We start from the raw sequence: 25,413 nt of genomic DNA on the forward strand, positions 1-25,413 counted from the left end.
TACACCTTTTGCCTGACTCAGCATTGAATGCCTTAGCTTCTGCCATAAACAATTCCTTTCATAATGGCATCTTTCCAGCATCTTTGAAAGAGGCAGTGGTTATCCCTCTTTATAAGGGTGGAGTTTTGAGTAAGCCTTGTAATTTCCGTCCAATTTCTATATTATCTACCCTCTCCAAGATAGTTGAAAAACTTGCAAAAATCAGAATTTTTGCAACATAATTGCATTTTATCTGCAAATCAGTTTGAATTTCAAACGGGAAAAGGGACTCATGACGCTGTTTTCGGCTTTTTGGAGAGTGTCTATGTGTCCTTACATTCTGGAGAGTCCGCGGCGGCAGTGTTTTGCGATTGATCCAAGGCATTTGATTGTGTAGATCATGAAATACTGCTGTTCTAAGCTCAATAATTATGGCTTTAGAGGTGTGGAATTGCAATGGCTAGAATCATATCTGTCTAATCGTACCCAAAGAGTTACAGTATCTGGATGTTTATCCGATTCCAGATCCCTTAAAACTGGAGTACCTCAGGGTTCAGTGTTAGGACCACTATTATTTTTGCTCTATGTAAATGATTTGGGTTCATTAAAACTGCAGGGCAAAGTGGTTCAGTTTGCTGATGATACCACCATTTTATGGAATCATAGAGATTCTGATAATGTTAGAGCCCAGGTTTTTAAGGATCTTAAGATTTTATCGGAGTGGTGTGCTGCAAACAGGCTTGTATTTAATGTGGGCAAAACCTTTATTATGGGATTTAAGTGTGACGTTCAGGGCTTTATGCTTAGTGAAAACTTTCCCTTGCAAAATAAAGAAAGCTGTAAGTTCCTTGGTATTACCATTGATGGTCGCCTTCGCTTCGAAGATATTATCCTAAATCTTGCATCAAAATTATCCTCTGGATGCTTTGCATTAAGAATGGCGGGGCATGAGCAGGGAGGGGTAGTTGCAAGTTCAGTGTACTTTTCTCTTATTGGGTCCCATCTTCGTTATGGCTTGCCTTTTTGGGGTTTAAGCAACAAGGGATTATTAAACAAAATTTTTGTGATTCAAAAAAAGGCAGTTAGATACCTGTGTTCCGCTGGGTTAAGAGATTCTTGTAAACCTCTCTTTATATCTGAAAAAATCCTAACTCTTTATCCTAGAAACAGCTAATCTTATTCATAAATGTCCTAAACCTCCCTCTAACACTGGTCATAATATGACTCGCCAGGTTAACGATTTTCCTTTACCAATCCCTACATCCTCCCTCGCCAAGAACTCACTTATATACCTTAGCAAAAAAATTTACAACCATGTTCCTCTATGTATCAGACAAATTTTAGAAGTTAAGAAATTCAAAAAGAAATTAAAATCACTTTTATTATCCAGGGCATAAAATAGCATTGACGATTTTTTTAATGATACCTTTTGACCTGTGCTCTGACATCATTTTAGTGTTTTAGTTTTGTTTCCTATTAAATAATTTGATTTACTTCCTCTAAATTCTGTTTTATTGACAGCTTTACTTATTTTTTAATCAAATTTATCAAAAAGATGCTTTTTTTTTCAATCTGTTTTGTTATAATTAATTTTGGTAATGTGTGTAAATTTTATTGTAAAATGTTTTAGATGTTATGTTTGTTTAAAATTTGAAGTGAATTTGGAATTTTTTAGTTTTTAGGATGCTTGTACACAAGATTTTGTTTTGTCTTACGTAATATAGCACATTTTCTTTCTTATTGGATAGGGTCATAAGGCGAGAATAATTTATACGGAATTGTTGTGTGCGATTAGTGGGTAGTATCAGGCTGTCTGATGTGCGAAATTGGGTGGTTAAATATGAAGGAAAGGAGAACGCTTTACAGTTTTGTTTCATTTCAAAAAATTATTCTTAAAAAATATCCCAATTATTTGTACCAAAAAATTAAATTCGGACATCATGCACATAATCTCGAGTTCCGACTTAAATTTAAAATAACCCCACCTCCTCACAAAACTCCTTTATAAGAAGGATCGTTTACTTATCGGGTTTCTCTGCCTTATATGGTAAGTCCAGGGGGCGTATTGGCATTCTCTACTACGATAGGACGCAGGCCTAAAAATTACAGCGTCGAAATGCAGTAGAAGATGCCAGACATAGTACGCCGAAAAACGTTGGCTATTCTCTACTGCAATTGGACTCTCATAATTTGAGACGTCGAATTGCAACAGAAAATGCAAAAATCGGCGTAATGTTATATCATACCTAACTACAATAGGATGCAAAAAAGTTAAGACTCCAATTTAATTATAAAAATGAATGCTGTAGCGAAAGACCTGTTGACAAAGTGATTTTCATCTTTTAAATTGGGACAGTGTTTTTGGAAATCTTGTTATTAAATAAATTTAAAAAAACAACTAATTTAAGCTAAAACGAATTTTTTTTTATGTTTTATTATAAAAGGGTCACATAATTTGTTTACAAATAAAAAAATATTATACCTTACTACAATAAGACGCAAAAAAGTTAAAGACTCCAAATTAATATTAAAAATGAATGCTATAGCAAAACACTTGTTGACAAAGTGGTTTTCATCTTGTAAATAGGAATAGTTTTTTTGGAAATCTTGTTATTAAATAAATAAAAAAAAACAACTAATTTAAGCTAAAAATACATTTTACAAATAAAAAAATACTTAACCTCTTTAAATTAATGACCTTTGGCATTTGGCGTATTTTTATTGATATTAACTGAAAGATTTCTTTTCTTTTTTGGTACTCGTTTATTTTTGACGTTTGAGGGTCTCCCTGATTGAATTCTTTTAGAACCACTCTTCAAACCATCTCGATTTTTACGTCTGACCGTAGAAGTAGGTTGTACCCCAATTTGTCTACCATACTTTTTTTTTAATTTGCCTGCTATATTAATAATGCAGGATTGCACTTCTGTCGCGGACTGTACTTTATTTAGTGTAATGTTAATTTTGTGCATAGCATTAATTACATCAGGTGTGGGATTTTTAACAGCTATATCTAAGATTCTTATAAAATATATTATCTTTTAAAGCATCTGTTTCTTGAATACATAAAATATTGCTTGAACTTGCATCATCATTTTCTATTTCCTCCAATTCCACGGATTGCTCATTCTCGTTTAAATCCATCATACTCATATTATATTGTCTACTTGAAATTGATTTATTGCATTATGTTGTTATGTCCATATCATTGTAAAAATTTACATTTGCTTCATCTCCTAATGCCAATTTTGCCAGTAGTAAAACTCTATCATCATAGCTTAATAATGGCGAAATATCAATGACTAATGAAAACTGTTCTTGGACTGCACACAAATGCTTGCAAAATCGACCTCCTACGCCAAAGGGACAATCACAGAGTGCTATATCTGTGTATACCGTATAAAATAGAAGGCTGTCGTTAGCCGAACAAACTCTAAATGTTTGTGCATCAATTTGATAAACATTTAGGTTCTTTGCCTTTTGGGAGAATTTTAAATAAAGTAATTTTGGTTGACTTCGTTTAGAATTAGCAAATTCGAGTAAATAATAAACTCAACAAGGGCACAACCCTTGAATGCTTTACAGCGTTGAAGAACAATATCTTTAAATATTCTTATAGAGGCCTCTAAGTAATTGTTTGTATTATTACCTCTTGTAGTAATAAAATCTTTCCTCAAACATAAACACCATTCGACTCTTCTTTCCTAAATAGAAGCGACATGGCTTAAAAACAAAGGATATTTTTTACATCGCTCATCATTCAACATTTTGTTATATTCATATTCAGCTTCTTCAATGCAAGATGAATAAATTATAGTTTAAAGCATTTTCATTATAGGTCTTCTATGCTCTTTTGAAATACCATTTTTAAATGCCCAAAGCCACCTCCAGAATGCTTGAGCAAGATAAAATAAGCAGAGGAGCAAATGAGAAGAAGGAAAAATTGATTTCAGAGCATTCCGTTCACTAGGACTATTATCAGTCATAAAGATCAGTATCCTAAACCACCAAATCCTTTGGTAGATAAATATTCTTTAAGAGTGTTAAAAGCTAGGGTGTAATTACTGTCGCTCTGCGATGTATGAAGTATGCACGCTAAAGGAACTGCACCAACTTTGGTGGCTGTGTGCATAAATGTAACGCATGTATTCATTTGGTCACATGACCCGCTGGAATCAACAAATACAATTTCTTTTGAAAATTTCTGAAAATGCGTTCGCCTCATAATGGGAGTTAAAACTACGATTATTAATGGATTACCCTTCAGAATAATTTTAGCACCTTTAGCTTCTAGTGCAGCTTTGTTCTTGCAAAGTAGTTCCGAGTTTTTATTTTAATTTTAGTGTCGGTTTGGGCCTTGCAGTTTTTATCACGAATCCTAGTGTCATTTCTCTTACGTTTCAGTGTTTTCCCATATGAACTATATTGACAAACATAAACCTCTCGAAACTTAAGGCGCTGCACATTAGGAAATGAATAACGAACAATCCAATTTGTGCTCGTAACATCTCCGAATTCGGTTATTATCTTGTCACAAAATGTTGACGGACATTTTTCGTTCTCATCAAAAGCAGTACGGAACTCACAAATAAAATTAAAATCTTGGTTAAAAGTAAATTGAATTAATTTGCTTTTGGTATTATTGCAAAACTGACTTAGCAATTTTCGAACACTTTCCTCCATAATTCACAAATAACTATATACCCTCTACTCTACACTTTATAAGCGATAAATAAATACTAACACGTTAATTCCTGTCTAGCGTGCAAATAAAATCACAGCGTTGCCGCCAAATGCACCAAACGCCGGCAAAGACCATTGCGGCCTAATAAAGTAGCCTGTTAAAATGTTAAAATTTTATGTCATTTAAGATATCTGGCATCTTCTACTGTGCTTCGATGCTAAAATTTTCGATATGCGTCCAATCGCATTAGAGAATGGCCAACGTTTTTCGGGCAACTATGTCTGGCATCTTCTACTGCGTTTCGACGCTGTAATTTTTAGGCCTGTGTCCTATCGTAGTAGAGAATGCCAATACGCTTCCAGGGGAGCTTCAGGTCCTTTAAGCATGCACTTTTAAATATTTCACCGAAAATTGTGTGATATTTATGTGTGCTTCTTGCCTCATCCCTTATCTTGCGTCAAGTTTTCTTAATATTTCTTGCTTGTCATTATCGAACTTAGCATCACCTTTCTAGGTTATTTGTATTATACAACAATATTTCATACAACTGTCCAAAAAATTTTTCTATCCATAATTTTATTATTTTTATAATATAAATGCAAAGGAATTATTTTCAAGTCAAGTAGCATAGCTTTAACTTTTCATGCAATTTACATGTAAGCATAAAAAGCATGTAATTTACAAATAAAGACATTATTATTCTTAATAAATTTTAAAACGTGGTGTGTGGCCGTTACACGTGCTTCCCCAGCTCTTATTGATTGAAACTAACCAGTTTTGCATTTATCCTCTATAAGTTATCGTCTTTTTATACATATAGGCACATTAGCAGTATATCTTTTAGGTATCAGTCTGATAGATCAGATTGTGAAATAAAATCATTTTTGCGTTTTATGTCAAACACCAAGTTTTTCAGTATACTCATATTATATATTAATTAATTTGAGATTCGGTATGTCCATTTGCTCTCCTCCTAATTAATATAATGCGCCATTAGGACCTGAAAAATTAAAATGCATAATTTTAAAACACATAATTTTATTTCACAATATAATATTATTATATGACTCTAAATATAAACCATAATAAACTCAACCTTTCAATTGTATACAATAAAAAACATAAAGTAGAGATAAAATATCCGATTCAATAGGCTCTATTGCCTCCGAATTCATCAGTACAAAGTAATAAATTCGATTTCCTCAAAAAAGAAAAAAAAATTAAAACAATTTAACGCACTTTCACGTACTAAATTTAGCATGAGGACTAGAATTTAAACTATCAAGTCTAACACTGACAATTTTGTGACTGGTTTGCGAATTATCGATAAAAACAAGTTTTTACATGCGGATGGTGTTTAATAAGCATGGTTTTGGACGAAGAGACCCGCATCTCCGGCTTTGCCTTGGACTGAACCAGCGGAGTATTTACCCAGGGAGGATTCGCTGTTAGCCTGGAAAAAAATATTTTAATACAATCAGAGAAATGAAGAATGACTCCAGGACATGAAAGTTGAAATGGGGTTTTTAATGTGATGACCTAGATATCGTTGGCTTGCTGCAAAAACTCATTAAGTCAAAAATGATAGTTTCTGGAAAAATCAATTGTTTACTAATGCCGATGGTTTAGGTGGTTTTGGGAAAAAATCATTTTGTAGTTTTTAGTTTCCGGCAATAAAATATGGTTTTGTGTGTTATTTCAAAACTAACAGTAAAATAATAATGAAAAAGTAGTATTTTGTTAATCAATAATTGAAAAGAAAAATATAAAATGTGAGTTTTCATTTTATGTGAAATATTGTCAAATTACTGACTTAATTAGTTAATTTTTATAAACAAACTTGATGTTGAAAAACTAGTAAACTTTTTTTGGTAATATACCTTTTTTTATTAAAAAAAAATACAAAACCTAATAATAAATTTTGTTAAACATAATGTAACTAAGAACTAAAACGTCTCCCCGTCTGAGTCAGAATATCCAGGTTCAGGAATCACATCCTTCAATGTTGTGCTTATTGGCAGCGATTTATACCAATCATAGTACTCATTAGGTATCACTCCTTTTTCGCATAACTTTAAAAGGTCTTCTTTTTTTTTAACGGATATTGGCAGCATAGTTTAGTACAACTTGCTTATTTTCAAGGTACTATAGTCAATTTTTTGAGTGGCTCTCGATTTTCTTTCAATATTAATGCTTTTATATTCACCAAAATAATCATAGCGCTATTCAAGAATACCAGGCTGTATTTTCTGAAATCTGAAGCACTTTACTTTCAACCAGTTTACTTTATCATTATTACAATCAGTTGTCTTATTTCTAAATAAAGTCTTGGATAAATCCAGTAAATTAAGAAATTCATTAAACTTAAACTCTTTGGTGATGAATGGATCTCCAAATTTATTTCGGTTACGTTTGGATCTAGCTCGTTTAAAAATACTTATCCAGTCATGGACTACATAAACTGGTTGATATGTTTTCTCTTTTTCAATGGCACTGAGCATGGAATCAACCTCCATGTAGCTGCGACCACTTTCTAAGAATTTATGCTCTATGATATCAACCGCAGTTGTTTGAACAATATAAAGAAATAGAGCAGCAATATTCTGGTTTCGGTTTTGTCCACCGCATGCATCCGAATATAAGGTTACGTGTTTTACTTCCGGCTTTAAGCCTATAAACCAATTATACAGTGATGTTCCAATTTCACAGCTACCTCACTTTCCATGTAGTTCAGTCCATGCAAAGCAGTATGCTCTGTGTGGTTCTGGAGCTTCATAAATAGTTAAGTTATACATATTAATTTTTCGGCTGTAATACATTCGGATGGAATCTGTAATACAGATTGTAAATCGAACGTAACCATGATAAATGCAGAATTGTCTTCCAAAGCAGCTTTATCAATTTCTTTTGATCGGGTTGCTTCGTTTTTCCGAGTAATATGATTTTTGTATGTATCTTCCAAGTTACAGCGGTCTTGAATGTTAGAATCTTCATACCGATTACAAGTTGCGAATTGATCTTTTTTTGGCTTAAAAAAAAGGTATTATAAGATAATTTTTTTTTCTATATGCATGGGAAGAAACTTATTTTAAAGTTATTCTTTAAACAGTAGGCTCGGTATAGGTCGTACATCTTTGAGATTGATAACTTACGATCTAAACAGAGTCGTTTTGAAGATTTTCGATTGTAATGACTTTCCATTGTTGGAAAATTTCAATGTGGGCCTTTACAATATCTATGTCAGAATCGGAAGTTTTATTAACAGAAGCATTTTTTCCTCTTCCATATTCACCTTCGAATACACCCAAAGAATTTCTCTTTTTAAAAGCTGTCAAAATAGGACCATTATTTGTATTAAGCGTTTTCATAAAAAATTATTGACAAATTCTTATCTTGCTAGTACCTTTATAGAAAACATAATTTCATTTTGACGTTTAAAACTCACTAAGTCCCAGTGATGGCACCACATTTATTATATAAATGTCATTAAGTCACTTAGTGAGTTTTTGCATGAACTCAAAACAGGCTTAATGACTTAGTGTGATTTTTATGGACTTCTTTTTTGGTACTTAGTGAGTTTTTAAGCGTTTAATATTTGATTCAGTGATAGAACAACATTAGACTTAGTGATATTTATCAAAATTTCAAAATCTGAAAATATTGACTTAGTGAGTTTTTGCTGCAAGCCGACGATATGATCTAAGACATAAGTAATGGAGAAAGCTGAAGTACTAAAATTAAACTTTACAGGTTTTTTAAACACAATGCAATTAACCGATTTAAATTATGCCACCATTAATTTAAAATGAGAATAAATTGGTTTTACTTTTAATTAAAGATATGATTAATTAAAAAATCAGAAAATATCTAATAATAACAGCTTAAAAAAACTTTCTGTATAATAAAATAAATATTGTTTACCTTGGCACGTTTCAAGAGTTCATCTTGTCCTTGTTTGACCTGGTCGTCTTTTCCTCCCCACGCGCGGAGTACTGAAGCCTGAAGGGCACGACCGTAGCTGAAGGTCAAAGCCCATGGCTTTTTGCCCGGAAACCTGGAAAAATCATTAAATTTCACTTCTAGGATAAAAATATTTAAGAAACTAGTAATCTAAAAGAATATATACTAGAAGGGCGATTCTATAAATTTGGACATGAGTTATTTTCCTAATAATTCAATACCGACATTTTTCCAAAGTAATCAAACAGTATATTAATTGTAAACAAAAGGAGTACAATAGTAAAACTACCTTAAAATCAAAGCCTAATTTAAATATAAAATAGACCAAAAATATAAATAAAAACAGTAAAAGACGCTAAAACAAAGGAAGCTAATGATGTCAAATAAAATTTCAAATACAGTAAAAAAAAAAGTACACACATATAATAGTAAGTTATATTTGTATTATACATAATTATTATAATAGTTACATCCATAATAGTTAAAATGAATTATTTTAATATTGACTGAAAGAAAATTAAACATGTTTACACCAACATAAATTAAGATTTTCTTATAAGAACTGAAGTAAATGCTTTTTATTTCTGCTTGGATACCGAGGATTTCTAATGATAAAACCCGATTGATGCTTTTAAATTAAGCAAGCAGTTTCCCGGAATGTACAAACACAGGACAGTTGCTGAAATGTGCCAGATCTTCTCTTCAAAAAAAAGGGGATGGCATTAATCTCGACAATTTGCCCTGCAGATGTAACGAATAACTGGTTTTTGTAAAATAAATAGTATCTGACTAAGTAATTGCTTGCATTTCCCTAAAACAACGTCATACCGAAGGCGAGACTCGAACAATGCGTAGTATACCAGTTTACCGATCTTTGGCTCCAGTTCTTCAACAATAATCCTGACAGCAACTAGATGCCGGTTTATTGGCAAATGATCTATAAATTTTTTCACGCTTTATATGCTTTATGTGGCCTTAACAACCGATAATTAAGTTGATCTTTGTATAAAACAGACATATTATTTGGAAGCAATTACAATAAGTTTTTAGCAACTGTAAAATCCTTACTTTAGATTTTTCAATTTTTGAAATTTTGTAACTTTTTTCAGTTATCCTTTTTAATGTACGTTATAATAGGATTTATTCATTGTAGTAATTCTGTGAAGTGCAATAAATATCAAAACAATAAGGTGCAACAAGTTAGAGATAGCAATTCTAAAGATCCAACCAAATACATAAGGTTAATAGCTACTCTTTATTTTGAATTTGAGAACAGCTTTCAAACTGGTTTGATCAGAATTTTTTGACACTAAATCAAACAAAAGCTGTGGCAGTGACTTACAGCGATTATTAAAATTCAACGAAAATTTAGGAGCAAAGCTTTATTAAGTCTATGAGTTTCGTCAAAAATCTTGAAATTATATTTGTATTAAAAATAGGCCACCCATGTTTGGCCTCTAAAGGCATCATTAGATTTAAATAATCAGATGAACAAAATACAATATTACAACTTATTTAAAGTAAAATATATATATATATATAATATACAGGGTGTCTCTAAAAAGTCTGTACAGGGTGTCCCATTAAGAATGTTCCTCGGCTGTATCTCAGGCCCCAATAATCGTAGAGCGTTGGAAAAAAAAATTAGTATGAAAGTGGCAAAAAAAAAAATAGCTGGAAAATATTTTGAAGTTCATTGATAAACCGCTAGAGGGCGTTCTAGCTACTTAAAAGTCTATTTTTTCCAAAAAACCTTTAATAACTTACATCCCAAAATATTATCGAAATAATCTACAAAGTATTCCTGACAAAAATGTTTTGACAACCATTTCTGTTAAATGTCAAATAAAGTGGTGGGGAGAGTTTCTATCTTAAATGAGAAAAATGGTAAGAAGTAGGCTTTGGCCGCACCGATTTTTTTAAAACAACTTTTATTTAAAAGCTCGTTTATTGCTTGTTTTTTCTACCAAAAAGATATTATTGGAAAATTTTCCTAAAACCCGCTAGGGGGCGTCTACTTCTAACTTACGCTATTCGACTGTGTGTTTTTTACGGTATTAAGAGCGGAGAACAAAGCTTAATAATTTAGTAAAAACCGCATTTTGATATCACGTCTCTAATTAAAGTTACAAAAAAAAAATGTGTTCATTAGAAAGTGAAAACATCAAATATGGTCGTTAAGTTCTATTTACCAGCCGGGTTAAAAAACTGGTGTCTAAATGAATCTTTGTGTAGAGAAACGATCTTGGTATACCAGCTTTTTAGAGATTTCGGAAGGTGGCGTTTATCAACGTCGACGCGTCATTGTAACACGACAAAAATATTTTAATAGTTTTGGCACTTGGTACCGATTAAACTGAAAAAAGATAAAAATCTTAATCGTTAAATGGAATAAAAAATAATATTATTTTAATTCCTACACTAATCTAATGCCTGACGAGGTGTCAAATGTCAAATCAAGTGTCAAATGTCACCTTTATTTGACATTTGACAGATATGGTTGTCAAAACATTTTGTCAGGAATACTTTGTAGATTATTTCAATAATATTTTGGGATGCAAGTTATTAAAGGTTTTTGGGAAAAAATAGACTTTAAAGTTTTTAAGTAGCTAGAACGCCCTCTAGCGGTTGACCAATGAACTTCAAAGTATTTTCCGGCTATTTTTTTGGGCCACTTTTATACTAATTTTTTTTTTCAACGCTCTACGATTATTGGGACCTTAGATACAGCCGAGAAACATTCTTAATGGGACACGCTGTACAAAATCCCAGGACATATTCTTGAGGTCAAAAATAAGCCGATTTAAAGCAATTTACCTTAGCCCAAAGTTGTTTGGTTTCTTAGTTATAGGGTGTTAAATTTAAAAAATAAAAATCGATTTTATTTAATTTTTTAACACTTTGCGACATACCACTTTAAAGATTGGTATCTAGCGGTTTTTTGGTATGAGAAACTCGAAAACTGGCATCTTTTTACTGTGGCCAATGGAAGGCGCTCCATACTGCACTGTTGATGGTGTAAAATGGCCATAACTTGTTTATAAGTGTGGTTTTTATTATTTTTTTTGCAAAGGAAACAATTTCCCTAACGTTTTGGAGTAAAAAGGGTACTCTTGTTAGAACCCGCTAAAATTAACCGTTACTAGGTACCAATTTTCAAAGTGGTATGTCGCAAAAAAAAGTTATATAAAAACGATTTTTATTTTTTAATTTTAACACCCTATTACTAAGAAACGAAGTAACTTTGGACTAAGATGCTTTAAATTGGCTTATTTTGACCTCATACCTTTCCTTTTAGAGATACCCTGTATATAACCCTGTATATAAGTTCCTGATCAACAGCTTCTAAAAATCACACTTAACACATGTTAATTATTTTTCAATCTAAATGTAAGTTTAAGACTTTTGATCAAAACAAATGATGGATGACTACTTTGAAATTAATAAAGTCTGTTTTTGGTTTCAAACGTTTAAGTACATGAATAAATTAACTAAGGCAACTTTGTTGTAATTGTGCAAATTTTTAAGAGTTTTTATTAAACATACGGCAAAGATTTAAAAGGGGTGGATCCTTGGGTCAAAATAAGAAAAATAGTTTTTATAGGCATACATCTGAAATTACTTTGCTTCCAAAATATAGGCTATACAAGATTTGATAAAAAAAATTATATCTGACTAAATAATATAGATTAGACACAATGTAGCTTGGGCTAAAAAGTAGGTTATACCACATAAGATAATATAGTATAACCATGTTTCTTCAGTATAATAATTTTTTACAAATATATTTAAATTTGAATTTTTAATTAGTATAGAAATAGTTTTTGATTAAAAAAAAAATACTTACTGGTTGATGGCGTTCAGGTTAACGCTAGCCTCCTCTTCGGACTGTCCGCCGGACAAGAAAGTGATTCCGGGAACGGCCGCGGGTACAGTACGTTGTAGTGCTGTTACTGTAGCCTTGGCCACATCTTCCGGTGAAAACTTAACGGCGTGCGATTGACCTGCGGTCACCATGTTTGGTTTCAAGAGGGTACCTTCCAAGAAGACATTGTGGTCAGCAAGAGCCTAAAAAGAAGTTTTTTATATAAATAAATAAATCTGGCCTTTATTAAATCAAAATGAAATGAATGGTAAATTTATCGCAAAATCTAACAAATCCTGCTATTCTACTTAACCATAATCGTGTTAAAAGTAACTTCTAGAAAAAGCAACTAATATATCAAGTAAAAAACATAATTATGTCTAAAACTAAGGTATTATGGACACTAAAAATTTGAAATAAGAACAAGAACAAACTAAACCTAAAATTAATAAGGCTGTATGTCATTTATTTCATATTAATGTCAGAAATTCGAAAGAAATTGTTGAAATCTGACTTAGCAGACTGATGGAATTGTAAGCAAATGATTTGCTAAAAAATTATGTTCTAAATTTTGGTGTATTTTTGTTAACACTCTGAATCGATGATCTGGTTTTAAGTTTCCATTGATCTTTGTATATTATATTATTATTCAATATTCATATTTAGGCATTTAGCTGCAATAATTATATAGGAAATATGGTTTGCCTATTCAAGCCAAATATCAATCTAGCGCATGCATTTTTGTCAACATGAATTTTATTTCTTTCAACGCAACTCAGACAAGGAAAATAAATAAAGTTACAGTAATTAAATCTTGACATTACCAACGATTCATATACCATCTTTTTAAGGCCAAAATTTAACTTAAACTGACAATTTGTATATAATAGTTTCAAATTACAAAACCCCACCTTCCTAAGTTTGGCAACATGTTTCTCAAAACTCAGCCTTAAATCCAGCGTGTTACCATTACATTATTTAAGGTTATATTATTTTATGAAACATTATTTATGGTATTCCTTAAAAAATCAGTTCTTTCTTTACTTGCAAATAACATAACGCACCAAAAGTATAGAAACAACTCATAATGTAACTTATTATTTACATGAAAAATCGTCCATATCTTGTACATGAAAACAGTACCGTGAGATGGCACTAGTGTCATTTTACACCTTATTAAATTAACTGAGCGGTTATGCGGAAGAGCGACACTTCTAATTTAATTCGCAAGATTGTTCGTCTTAATTTTATGAAAAGAGATCATAATACAAAAAGTGTCGACAACTATGTAGTCGCTCCAAGGGACATGTGCCTCTTTTCTACTACAAGTCTAAATTAAATTTCTTAAATTCTGGGATGAGATGAATGGCAATCGAAGAGTAAATGAGATAGGATCTTGCTTATTGAGCTATACAGATTATACATCAAAAGCTAGGGGAAAATCTTTAATTTGTATTTTAGTCAGACAATTTGGTCAGCAAAGTAAATAATTTCTTGTATGTGTATGCTCTAAGAGAGTATCATAATAGATCTATATGCCATAAATTCCTTGTAGCAAGACACATGCAGAATGAGGACGATTATGCCAATTCTGAGATCAAGCGGAAAGCAAAGAGCTATTTCAAATCAAACCCAATATATTGACCTAGGAAGTACACAACTTTAATTTGGACTTAATTTGGTATCGAGTAATAGCTTGTTTAAAAGGTCTTTCGAAGTCTTTTATTTTGACGTCTGATTTTTTTTAAATCGGTCGATGCGTTTTCGAGAAAATTAGAAAAATCTTTGTTTATCTTAACTTGTTCAGATAGAAAATAAAAACATGAAAATATCAGTTTTTATTTCAATAAGTGTTGCCCGTTAGGGTTTGCCAAATCTACAATTCGTTTATAATTTAAAACGGAAACTACCAACCTAAACAGCAATTCCGAAGATTAAACGTGGAAAAAACTAATTAACAACCTGATTTTTTTTTCGCATTCTTTTCATCCACACAGATATCCCGGGCGAACTGTATTTATTGTTATACCTGCTTAGTTATTTATGGTTGCTAAGGAAAATCAAGAATTTATTTTGCCTTCAGTTACATTTGTGACAGTCTTGGAATAGTGAAAATTTATTTGTTGAATTGAAGATTTTACTTCCAAAATGGTTTACACACTAGCCGAAAGAGTGGAAATTATTCTAATTTATGGTGCCCAAAATCAATGTGCTCAGCAAACTGCCGTCACGTTTAACGCCAGACATCCGGAGAAGATAACTTCGCATAGGTATGTTTTGGACCTTGTTACTAAGTTTACTGAAACTGGATCTGTTGCAAATAAAAAACGTGATCATCGGCGAATTTTGGATGGAGCCGCTCAAGTTGAAGTTTTGGGTCATTTTGGAATAAATCCTAATACTTCATTACGTAAAATTGTTGTTGCCACTGGTATTTCATTAGGCTCTGTTCACACAGTTACCAAACTTCATAAATTTCATCCATTCAAAATGAAAATATTGCAAGAGTTAACCAAAGACGATTTCGATAGGCGAATAAAGTGATTGGGCCATTATTTATTAACGGAAATTTAAATGGAGATATTTATTTGGATATGTTGAAAAATACCATCAATCCGCTTATCACTGAATCCATTGAAAACCAAATCGATGATGATGGAAACCCTATACTTGATGAAGCTGAAATATATTTGCAGCAAGAGGGCGCTCCTCCTCACTATGTTCTTCCCGTTCGGCAATGGCTAGACGACGAGTTTCCAGATAAATGGATAGGGCGAAGGGGGACTATAGAATGGCCTGCTAGATCTCCTGATATAACGCCGTTAGACTTTTTTCTATGGGGTCATTTGAAATCTATTGTGTTTACTCCCCAACCTGAAAGTTTGGATGAACTTCGTCAACGCATCATCGACAGCTGCCATGATATCCCACAACATGTTTTTCAAAATGTCCGTCAGGAATTTTAACATTGCCTATAGCATTGTTTGGTCAAAAACGGGCAACATTTTGAACACTTATTGAAATAAAAACTGATATTTTCATGTTTTTGTTTTCTATCTGAGCAAATTAAGATAAACAAAGATTTTTCTAATTTTCTCGAAAACGAATCGACCGATTTAAAAAAAAATCAAACGTCAAAATAAAAGACTTCGAAAGACCTTTTTAACAAGCTATTACTCGATACCCCTTGCCATTTAAAATTTTTAAGGGGATGACTGGGGGGCAATGGGTGAAAGGAGGTGAAGTAATTTTAGGTTAGAAAGTTGTCCCCCTTGACAAACCTTTTGACGCATTTCGGCGTTTTTTTTTAAACAGTGGTTTTCGATAAAGTATATGATAAATACCAAAGGACCCAAGATATGTGATGAACCTCAGAGAAAATGTCAAGCAATACTAAGTCTAACAATATACAAGTAACATTTAGCAAGCTTTGTCATGTTTCAAAAATACCGTTGGTTATTTTTGCTAAAGCTGTTGACGTGCTACAGCCGTGTCGAAAACCCCACTGATTGACGGGAACTAATTTATTCACATTATAGTAAGATGTTATTTGTGTGTAAATTAAGTTAGATTCTAACACAAAATATTTAGACATTTTTTGCACAAATTACTCAAACCCAAATTCGAAAAAAGTGACTCGATACGTATTCCGATTCACCATGGCATCTATGCTACCATAAGGTAGAGTATTTATTATCATTATTTGTATGCTATTTATTATTTTACTGGTTACTTAGTTTAGATTACAATATCTTATGCTAAGTACAACTTATTTTAATATTAATTAATAGTTTCTGAATGCACCTAGTGAACTTAACCCCTGTATTTGCATAAGCTAGCATTTTAGTTAGGTTAAAAGGTTAAAACAAATTAAGATACATAAAAATGGGAGCAAACATGGATTTACAAAAACTTTAAGCTACATAATTACGATATTACATAGGATTATTTATTTTCGAGATGTAATTTTTTTGGTAAGCTGACACATTACGTCTCCAGTGCTTAGGCCATTTCTGACACCAAATTGGTTATTGGAAAAAATATTGTTATTCTGAAAATAGTTTATAATTCTATGCTTCAGACACTTCTTAATAATTTTGGAAAAATTATTTATTACACCTACAGGTCAATAATTTGAAATGTTAGTTTTACTTCCACCTTTGTATATAGGGGTGACAATTGAAATTTTGAATGCTTCAGGAACTTTACCTGATGTACATATCAAGTCCAAAATGTATAAAATAAATTGACACTTCCATGTTAGTGATAAAACTGACGTCGTCAACCTCTTATACCGGGTGGTGCGTCGCCGAGCGGAACATCGGAAATCCCATGTAAAATTTAAGGAGGTCAATTATTGGCTTCCCTGTACATTTTACAGAAAAATATAGTATGATAACTTTTTGAAGAGACCAATCTGGCAAACTCTCGTGCAAAGTTTCAAAAAAAATTAATAAGCGAATCTTGAATTATTCAATTAAATATAATTGCAAAATTACCAAATTTTCGGTTCAGGTAAAACCACCAGCCACCAGCAAACAATTTGTTATAAAGCTTTGTCAGATCTGACGTACAGCCGAATACAAGAAATGTTTTTTTTTTCGTTTTATCAATCTCACAACCATGCATTCAAAGTAAGACACGTTAACATTACTTTTTTATCTGTTTCCCGCATAATGCCACTTAATTGTACACTGTTTTCAAATATCGACCGTCACTGATTTATTGACACTTTTCCTCACGTCAGTGAAAATATTCATTTTACTGGTGCCCGTTTGGTTTTATCTGAACCGAAAATTTGGTAACTTTGCAATTACATTTAATTGAATAATTCAAGATTCGCTTATTAAAAATTTTTTGAAACTTTGCACAAGGGTTTGCTAGATTGGTCTCTTCAAAAAGTTATCTTACATTTTTTCTATAGAATGTACATGGAAGCCAATAATTGACCCCCTCAAAATTAACATGGGTTTTCCTATGTTGCGCTCGGCGACGCACCACCCGGTATATATATTTTAGGTTGTTTTGGTTTTTTCTATTTTTTTTTTCATAATAATTATGTTTCCATTTATTTATTATTTTCTCAAGACTGGTACGATATTTATAAATTTTCTCGTCAACTATTCTTACCGGTGTTTTATAATGTTAATAATACCACTTGTGGAGGCTTAATTTTGTAGTATTTTCTTTTTACATTTTTTTTAAATTTTGGTTTGGTTGAGGTTCTTTAAAAATGTTTCTGATTACAAATGTATCTACTCTTGGAGGTGTTTGTGATTTTGGCTTTAAATTGTCAATGTTAATCATGACAGGATAGTGATAGTTAATGCAAATTTTAAAATGTAGGAGGAACATTTCAAGGAGACAGTATTCAGTCTTGCTCTGACATGACATGATCATGTCAAACTACAATGACATGATCTAAACATGAACTAGTATTATATATAACTCGAGTAAGATCGTTTATTGCTGACCAAAAACCAAACTGCCTCAAAATAGCAATGTATATGAACGAACCAAATTATCATCATGATCCAGCAGATCTATATTTATATCCTCCACGATAATATCAATATCATTCTTTATAAAACTTTGTATCTATGTCGATATTGTATTCAATTTAAATAAAAACAATATTTGACAACCATGCGGTTTGCCTGTACCCGATTTTGCCGAGGCCAGAATACTAATCATTCACGCAGTTTATATGACACCGATATCTTTCATGAGGTCACAGAAATCGATTCGAGTTTTTGCAGGTAATAAAGTAAATCGATCATACCTTGTACACAAAGGCCAAAACAGTTTCAGTAACTTTCTGTGCCCTCTCCAAATCGTGAGCGCCATCGGGTAATACTTCGGGTTCCACAATGGGTACGATCCTATTAGCTTGACAGATAGAAGCGTAACGGGCCAGCACGTTAGCGTTTTCAATCAAAGACTGAAAAGAGGGCGTGTGCTCGTTAATCTTAAGGACGCAACGCCACTTAGCGAAATGGCATCCGTCCTTTTTATACTGGGCGCAACGTTTAGCCAAATCGTCCAGGCCTTGAGTGGTGCATTCGTCATTGCTGCCGAACAAGGGCACCACGCCGGTGTCTACTTTGATTCCGGGAATGATTCCTCTTTGCTTTAGTAGTTCGGGGAAGGGTGTGCCATCGTCGGCTTTCTGGTAAAGGGTTTCGTGGAAGAGAATCACTCCGGAGATGTAGTCCCCGATGGTCGGACAGGTGGTGAATAAAAGTTGTCTAAAAAAAGCCAGAAAGTTCAGGTTATAGTTGCTGTCAATGCTAATCTATGTTGTTTAATTTGAATGAAACTTTTAATGTAAAATGTCAAATAATTTTTTAAAGTAAAGTATTAAGGAAACATATATTTTCATTTTCAATTTCGTGTTTGTGACCCAATATCTTCAATATTGCGGAGGGTTGTTGGGTAGGGTCAGAAATAAAACAGAAACCTGTTTACCTAAATGTCGACGTTTCGAATTATATTAAGTCATCCTCAGGACACTGAAATGGATTCAAGTTATTACAGAGATAAAACAAAGTAATTTCAAGTACATAAAAAACACTATTAAAATAAATGTTCTTTAAGTTACAAAAATTAAAACAACGAAAAAACAAAAACCACGACACAGTTAAAATTACATTCAGGTACAATCCGTTAAAAAACTTCCGTTAAAAACCGTTTTTTTTTGGTGTTTTAATTTTTGTAACTTAAAGAACATTTATTTTAATAGTGTTTTTTATGTACTTGAAATTACTGTGCGTTTATTATGTGTGATTATTATGCGAAAATTCAGCCTATTTAAAAGATAATCACAATCAGTAATGCCAGATATTAATTTAAAAATAAAACACAAGTCTGAATTATTACGCCTAACTCAAGTGAGTCCAAAGAGAGAACTGACATGACCGACTTGTAATCAGTATGCTAATGGCACCTTAAGTTTAAAATAACAATTTCTTAAGAATTTATTTTGGACTTTCTCAATATTTTCAATATGCGATTTATAAAATGGAGACCATACGGGACTAGCATACTCCAAACCAGAACGTACTAACGAACAGTACAGAACTTTATAGACAGAGCATGAGAAGTCTTGACTCCATCTAGTTATAAATCCTAGATTTCTATACGCTTTCTGAACTAACTTTTCAGCATGAGACAAAAATGTGAACTTATAATCGAAAATTACTCCGAGATCCCTAACTTCTGTTACCCTTTTTAAAAAAGTGGTACCTATACTATAATCAAACAATGTAAGATTGCGAATTCTTCCAAAAGTTATTGAATAACACTTCGGAACATTTTAATCTAAACCATTAGGGTTGCACCATTCATAGAGATTATGCAAGTCATCCTGTAACAATTGACATTGAACATTAGAATCAATAGACAAAAACAATTTCAAATCATCAGCAAATAATAAAAATTCACAATTTCTTACAAATAATCCTATATCATTAACAAAGATTGTAAAAAGCAACGGACCCACATGTGACCCCTGAGGAACGCCAGATGGCACAGAAAAGCTGCTAGATAAGAAGTTATTAAGCCGTATACATTGCGATCTACCCAGTAGATAGTCCCTTAGCCAACAAATAACATTTGATCCAAAACCCAAAGCTTGGAGCTTTGCCAGTAGAAGCGCATGATTAACTCTGTCGAACGCCTTCGAAAAATCCGTATAAACAGCATCAACTTGTGAACCCTTACCAAAAGCATTAAACAGATAATCTTCATAACATATTAAGTTAGTAACAGTGGAACGACCTTTTTGAAAACCATGTTGACTGTGAATAATAAGGCTTTTACATTGCCATAACAATTGCTTGGTTACAAGTGCATCCAAAAGTTTAGGCAAGGTTGACTGTACACAAACTCCCCGATAATTACTGACATCACTAGTATTACCAGACATAAATATCGGCGTAATATACGAATTCTTCCAAAAAGAAGGAAATACTCCCGACTTTAAAGACAGATTGAATAAAGTGCAAATAGGATTCGACAGAGTACATACACATTCACGAAGTAGCAAGCTGGATATGCCATCCGGTCCCGCAGAAGTCTTGCTCTGTCAGCCAAGAATCTCGTCAAAAACCTCTACTAAAGATAACTCTACAAATTTGACATCGAATTGATCCACAAGCCCTGTCATGTAATATTCAGGTATTTGAAATGCTTTATCAGAATATACGTTTGACAAATATTTGGCAAATAAATTAACAGTATCACCACCCTCGTCACTAGTTTTATCATTAAAAAACATATGTTTAGGAATAATATTTGACTTTTTAACATTGCTTACATGTTTCCAGAATAACCTAGGATTTAACAATAGATTATTCTCGGTACGAGAAATATAATCGCGGTAACACTTATCTCTCATCACACTGCATGACTGCCGAAGCCCAGAGAAAACCAAGTAATCACTTTGCAATTGAGACTCCTTAAACTTCTTATGAGCAATCCTCTTACGTAAAACTAAGCTTCTTAACTCTCTTGAAAACCATACAGGAAAGCTACCAGTATTATAGGACTTAATAGGCACAAAATAGCTGATTCCTTCATACAAAAGGTCATAAAACTTATTTAGGGAAATATTTATATCAGAAGTGCTGTTAATAAAGGACCAGTCGATAGATGCAAGGAAATTATTTAACGATACAAAATCAGCATTTTTGAAGTCAAAAAACTTTACTGAATATTTTAGAGACCTTGACATATATGGTACTGAAAAGACACATTTATGCGGAGTGTATCGAGAGCCAGTCACCGGCAATAAAAAATCATCCGCCAATCCAGAAGACCCATTAATATTAGAAAAACAAAGATCAAGGAATGTGCCTTCCGGATTTGGTAGCTGAAACATTTCTTTACCATCTAAGTAATTAAATACCTGTCCAAGCAGTGAAGCTGGTGCGACATTCGAACACCCATCCGAAAAGGTAACTTTAAGATTTTGATTTTCATTAAACTAAGTGCAGCCAGGTAGGTTAGTCTCCTGCAATACTAAATAAGCAATTCGGATGGGCCTCAAAGATCTCCAGTACTGTATCACAGAAAGCACTGTATTGACCCATATCAGATTTTGGCGGCAGGTAAACCACACCAAAAACAATATTCTTAAGATTAAGTTGTACAGAAACAAAAACTTGCTCTAAGGATGAACAAGAGTGTTTAATTAATCGCGGTTTTAACTCCTTTCTCACAGCGAGTGAAACACCCCCACCATCCTTCTTAGCACTTGTTAGGGCACTTCTATCACATCTAAATACTTCATATGCCGTAAACTCCAATTCAGATGATAAAATGTCCAGAAACAACCATGTTTCAGCCAACGAAATTACATCATAACTGCATGCGGATATTGTTTGCTTCAAATGCTTCAGCTTAGACCTCATACCCCCAGCGTTAAAATAATACATTACCAAGGAATCACTTCGTTTTTTGGACCTCATAATTCTCTTAGAGATTGATGGAACTCTATTGGTAAATTTAACTATCACATTTTCACCCTTTTTCTTTCTTTTTGCCAATTCTCCATAAACTTCTCGGATTTCATCACGCTGTAATTTGGTGAAATCCATTTTAATTACTATATTGCTACCACCTAATTTCTTTTTCTCTCTCAAACATTTTTGTACAATCTCGGTATTATTAAAGCATACTATAGGCCTATTATTGGCTCCACGACGTCCAATTCTATATACCTTAAAGGGCTCAATATGATCTATTCCCAACTTATTGGACAGAACATCAAGTACGAACTCCTTATCATGACTAATTCTATTGTTATTAATATCATCAGAATTACTTTCCTGAACATGAAACATCATAAAATTATTTTTGCGCTCATTTCTATCATTTATCTCAGAAATTATAATGGAGTTATCATTGTTAATCTTATCATTTGTTGGTTGAGCAGGGTCGTTTTTAAATGTTTGAAGTTTCTGTAATTCCTCCACGAGTTTATTAATTGTTGATTGCTGAGAAACAATAAGTTTATGCAATTCAACAATGCCATTCATCAGATCACCAATGGAAGCATTTCTCTTAGACAAAATCTCAGGTAATGATATTACATCGCCCATTCCTACATTTTCCTGAACAGTCTTTATAGAACTAGGGCTTTCATTATCATTATGAACACCAATACTTGACAACCGTCTGTTGTTAACTGTACAACAAGAACTATACTTCTACTCATGACTTTTCTTCTTTTTAAAAGTCGCATAGATTTTATCAAATTCGGTTTTGGAAAGATTAGAGCAGCCTTTGTGAAACCAGGAACGACACAAGCTGCATTCAACGGAAATTGCTCCTGATTTAATCACTTTATGGCAACTGCTACACAGTTCCATGACAAGAAACTCAAAATCACAACGACAATAAATTAACGAAAGTCCTTACTTTGCTACTTCGTTGACTCAATGCACAAACCAGCATTAGACAAACACATTAAAAGTCCATACTTTGAACTATAGGAATATAGGAATTTAGTGTAAAATATGCAAAACATGTGATAAATAACTACAATTGGCAATGCGGACAGGTGACTCGTTAGTTTTGCTAGATCAATCACAGCAGCAGGCAAAATGAGACGAACCAAAAACTGTTACGATCGTATAATAATATCACCGTAAAAACACTTATAAGTACAAAGCACCTTCAACAATGAACTTCTAATTAATTAGCCGAAAAACTATCATTTTGTCAAACATTTTTCAACAAACATAAACACGACTTATTCGCTAGGCTGCCGCGACGTGGATTAAAAATAAAAACGATTAAAAATTAATTTTGGTTGAAAAAGGAAAAAGTTGAGTAATTTCAGTATTTTTGTGAACTGTTACGATAGCAAAAACTTTGCAAAGGCACCATAGGAAAAAGGCGATTTAAGTCGATCTTTTTACAAGTAAATACCGATATTGTCATAACATCATACGAAAACGACAACCGTCGTCATAAACGTAAGATAATAAAAATTTATTGAGAAATCATTATTATAGATTTCTCAATAAATTATATAATAAAATATTTTATAAATATATAAAATATTTTATTATAAAAAATTCCATAAAAATGCTTTTTATTGGATAAACCTTTGCTCTAATGAGGTAGGTTAAGAAAATGCATAAATAGTTCATAAACAGTAATATGGTTTATAATTTAAAGCATAATCTATTAATAATAAATATTGATCATGTAAATATATTTTGAAGACATCACTGGTAAAGATTACGTGTGTCGGTGGAATCAACAATGCAATCGAGCGGCGTTGCGATGTTGTTGCCTTTTTCTCTAATATGCGTTATTTACCTTCATTTAACTTTGAATAGTGACTTCTATATAAAATATCTTATCATATTTTATGAAAAAAAAAGTTTCATATTTTATTAAAGCGGAATAGTATTGTTTTGTGCCTGTCAAAATAAGTGACAAATTTTTATAATATTATAAAGTGTGTTTTTTGGCCATTTCTACATAGGCATTTGACATCATTGCATCAGAGATGTTGCAAGCAAACAAACTGCCCTTAGTTCCCAGGCAATGCTAATTCTAGGCTTATGTTCTAAGTAAGTATATTTCTGGGCCGGCAAAACTATAAAGCGGTTGAGCTTGTAAACTTTATAAGAGAAAAATTGTATGCCACACAAATCGTTGCTGAAATATTATATCCAGGGTGGGAATTAGGGAAATTTTGAAAAAATTGCTAAAATTGGCTGTAAGGTTATGTTTTCATATTCTTTGTTTTTTTTTGCTATACTTAAGTTTATTTTCATATTATTGATTATTGTTATATTCTTTGCCAGTTATTGCTATGCATTTTATTATATGTTTGTAAACGGATTGTGCCATTGAAATAAATAAATAAAAGGAAAATGCTGGTAAACCGAAATAATTGAATTTGCCCTTTACAACATTATGTCAACACAGATGCTCCACAAAGATCCATACTTGCGGCATTAATATTCCTACTATTTATTAATAAAGTTTGCTGATAATACTTCAGTGGAAATAGGTGCCAGAGAAGAATAGACTCTGTGACTGCATGAAGCATTGGTGCTCAACTAACCAATTTATCCAAAATTATAAAAAGACTGTCCAAATACATTTCTACAAATAAGAATATAACTTTCTCAAAAAGGATCATTCAACTGCTGTATGATTTAAAATCATAACCATCCTGTCAAAGAGCATATAATACTGAAATTAACATCCATATATATTTAGAAGTGCTCACTCACTAAATTCACTAAAAACAATGAGCTGCACAACTACAGTACATGAAATTCACACTATGCCTGTATCAAAATAATATACAATCAACTACCATTTATGATCAAAGAACTTAAGATGTTTAACTAGTTCAAGAGCAAATTTAAATTGTTACTAACTAAACTCATTTTATAATCTTAAGGAATACTTTGCTTGAATGATAAATTGTGATTTCTTTTTTATATGATTGTTGGCTTTCTCCTAACTGTAAGGCCTATCAATGTTTTTATCTATTTCATGCTTAAATTTTATAATTTTAACCTGTCAAAAATGTTTTTTTTGGCATTTATGTTCTGTAATGTTAGTATTTATTATTTTTTAAATTTTAGTCTATTTATGTTTTAGTATTTACTTTACCTCTTATTTACGTTAATCTTAACAAAAGACCTCTATATTAGATTTAATATTTAACAGTGGCGGCTTGATCTAAGGGGCCAAGGAGTCATAGTACTGGTCATAAAATGTATTAATCACTATATTTGAAAATTCTTATTATTTTTATATTTCAAGCCGGCCGAGCACGTTACGAAACGGCATTATATTGATGCAATGGAAAGGGTTACTCGAGGTCACGCTGCCCATGCGTTTTTAATATAATTGAATACGTTGGAACCGAGCACAAATGCGGGTGGCT

At 32.4% G+C, this 25,413-nt stretch overlaps 1 protein-coding gene across 1 annotated transcript in view; it reads right to left on the reverse strand.

The window, feature by feature from the left end:
• Window positions 1-5,684: 5,684 nt before the first annotated feature.
• Window positions 5,685-25,413, reverse strand: part of LOC126733626 (fructose-bisphosphate aldolase) — a 28,677-nt gene continuing 8,948 nt past the window's right edge. The window contains exons 3-6 of the mRNA XM_050437014.1: window positions 18,271-18,736; window positions 12,471-12,691; window positions 8,585-8,717; window positions 5,685-6,116 (exon numbers count right to left, since the gene is read on the reverse strand). Coding sequence (XP_050292971.1) covers window positions 6,021-6,116; window positions 8,585-8,717; window positions 12,471-12,691; window positions 18,271-18,736 — 916 coding nt within the window. The 3' untranslated portion in view covers window positions 5,685-6,020. The remainder of the gene's footprint in view (window positions 6,117-8,584; window positions 8,718-12,470; window positions 12,692-18,270; window positions 18,737-25,413) is intronic.

This window comes from Anthonomus grandis, chromosome 2, assembly GCF_022605725.1.
Source record: "Anthonomus grandis grandis chromosome 2, icAntGran1.3, whole genome shotgun sequence".
Taxonomy (NCBI): domain Eukaryota; kingdom Metazoa; phylum Arthropoda; class Insecta; order Coleoptera; family Curculionidae; genus Anthonomus; species Anthonomus grandis.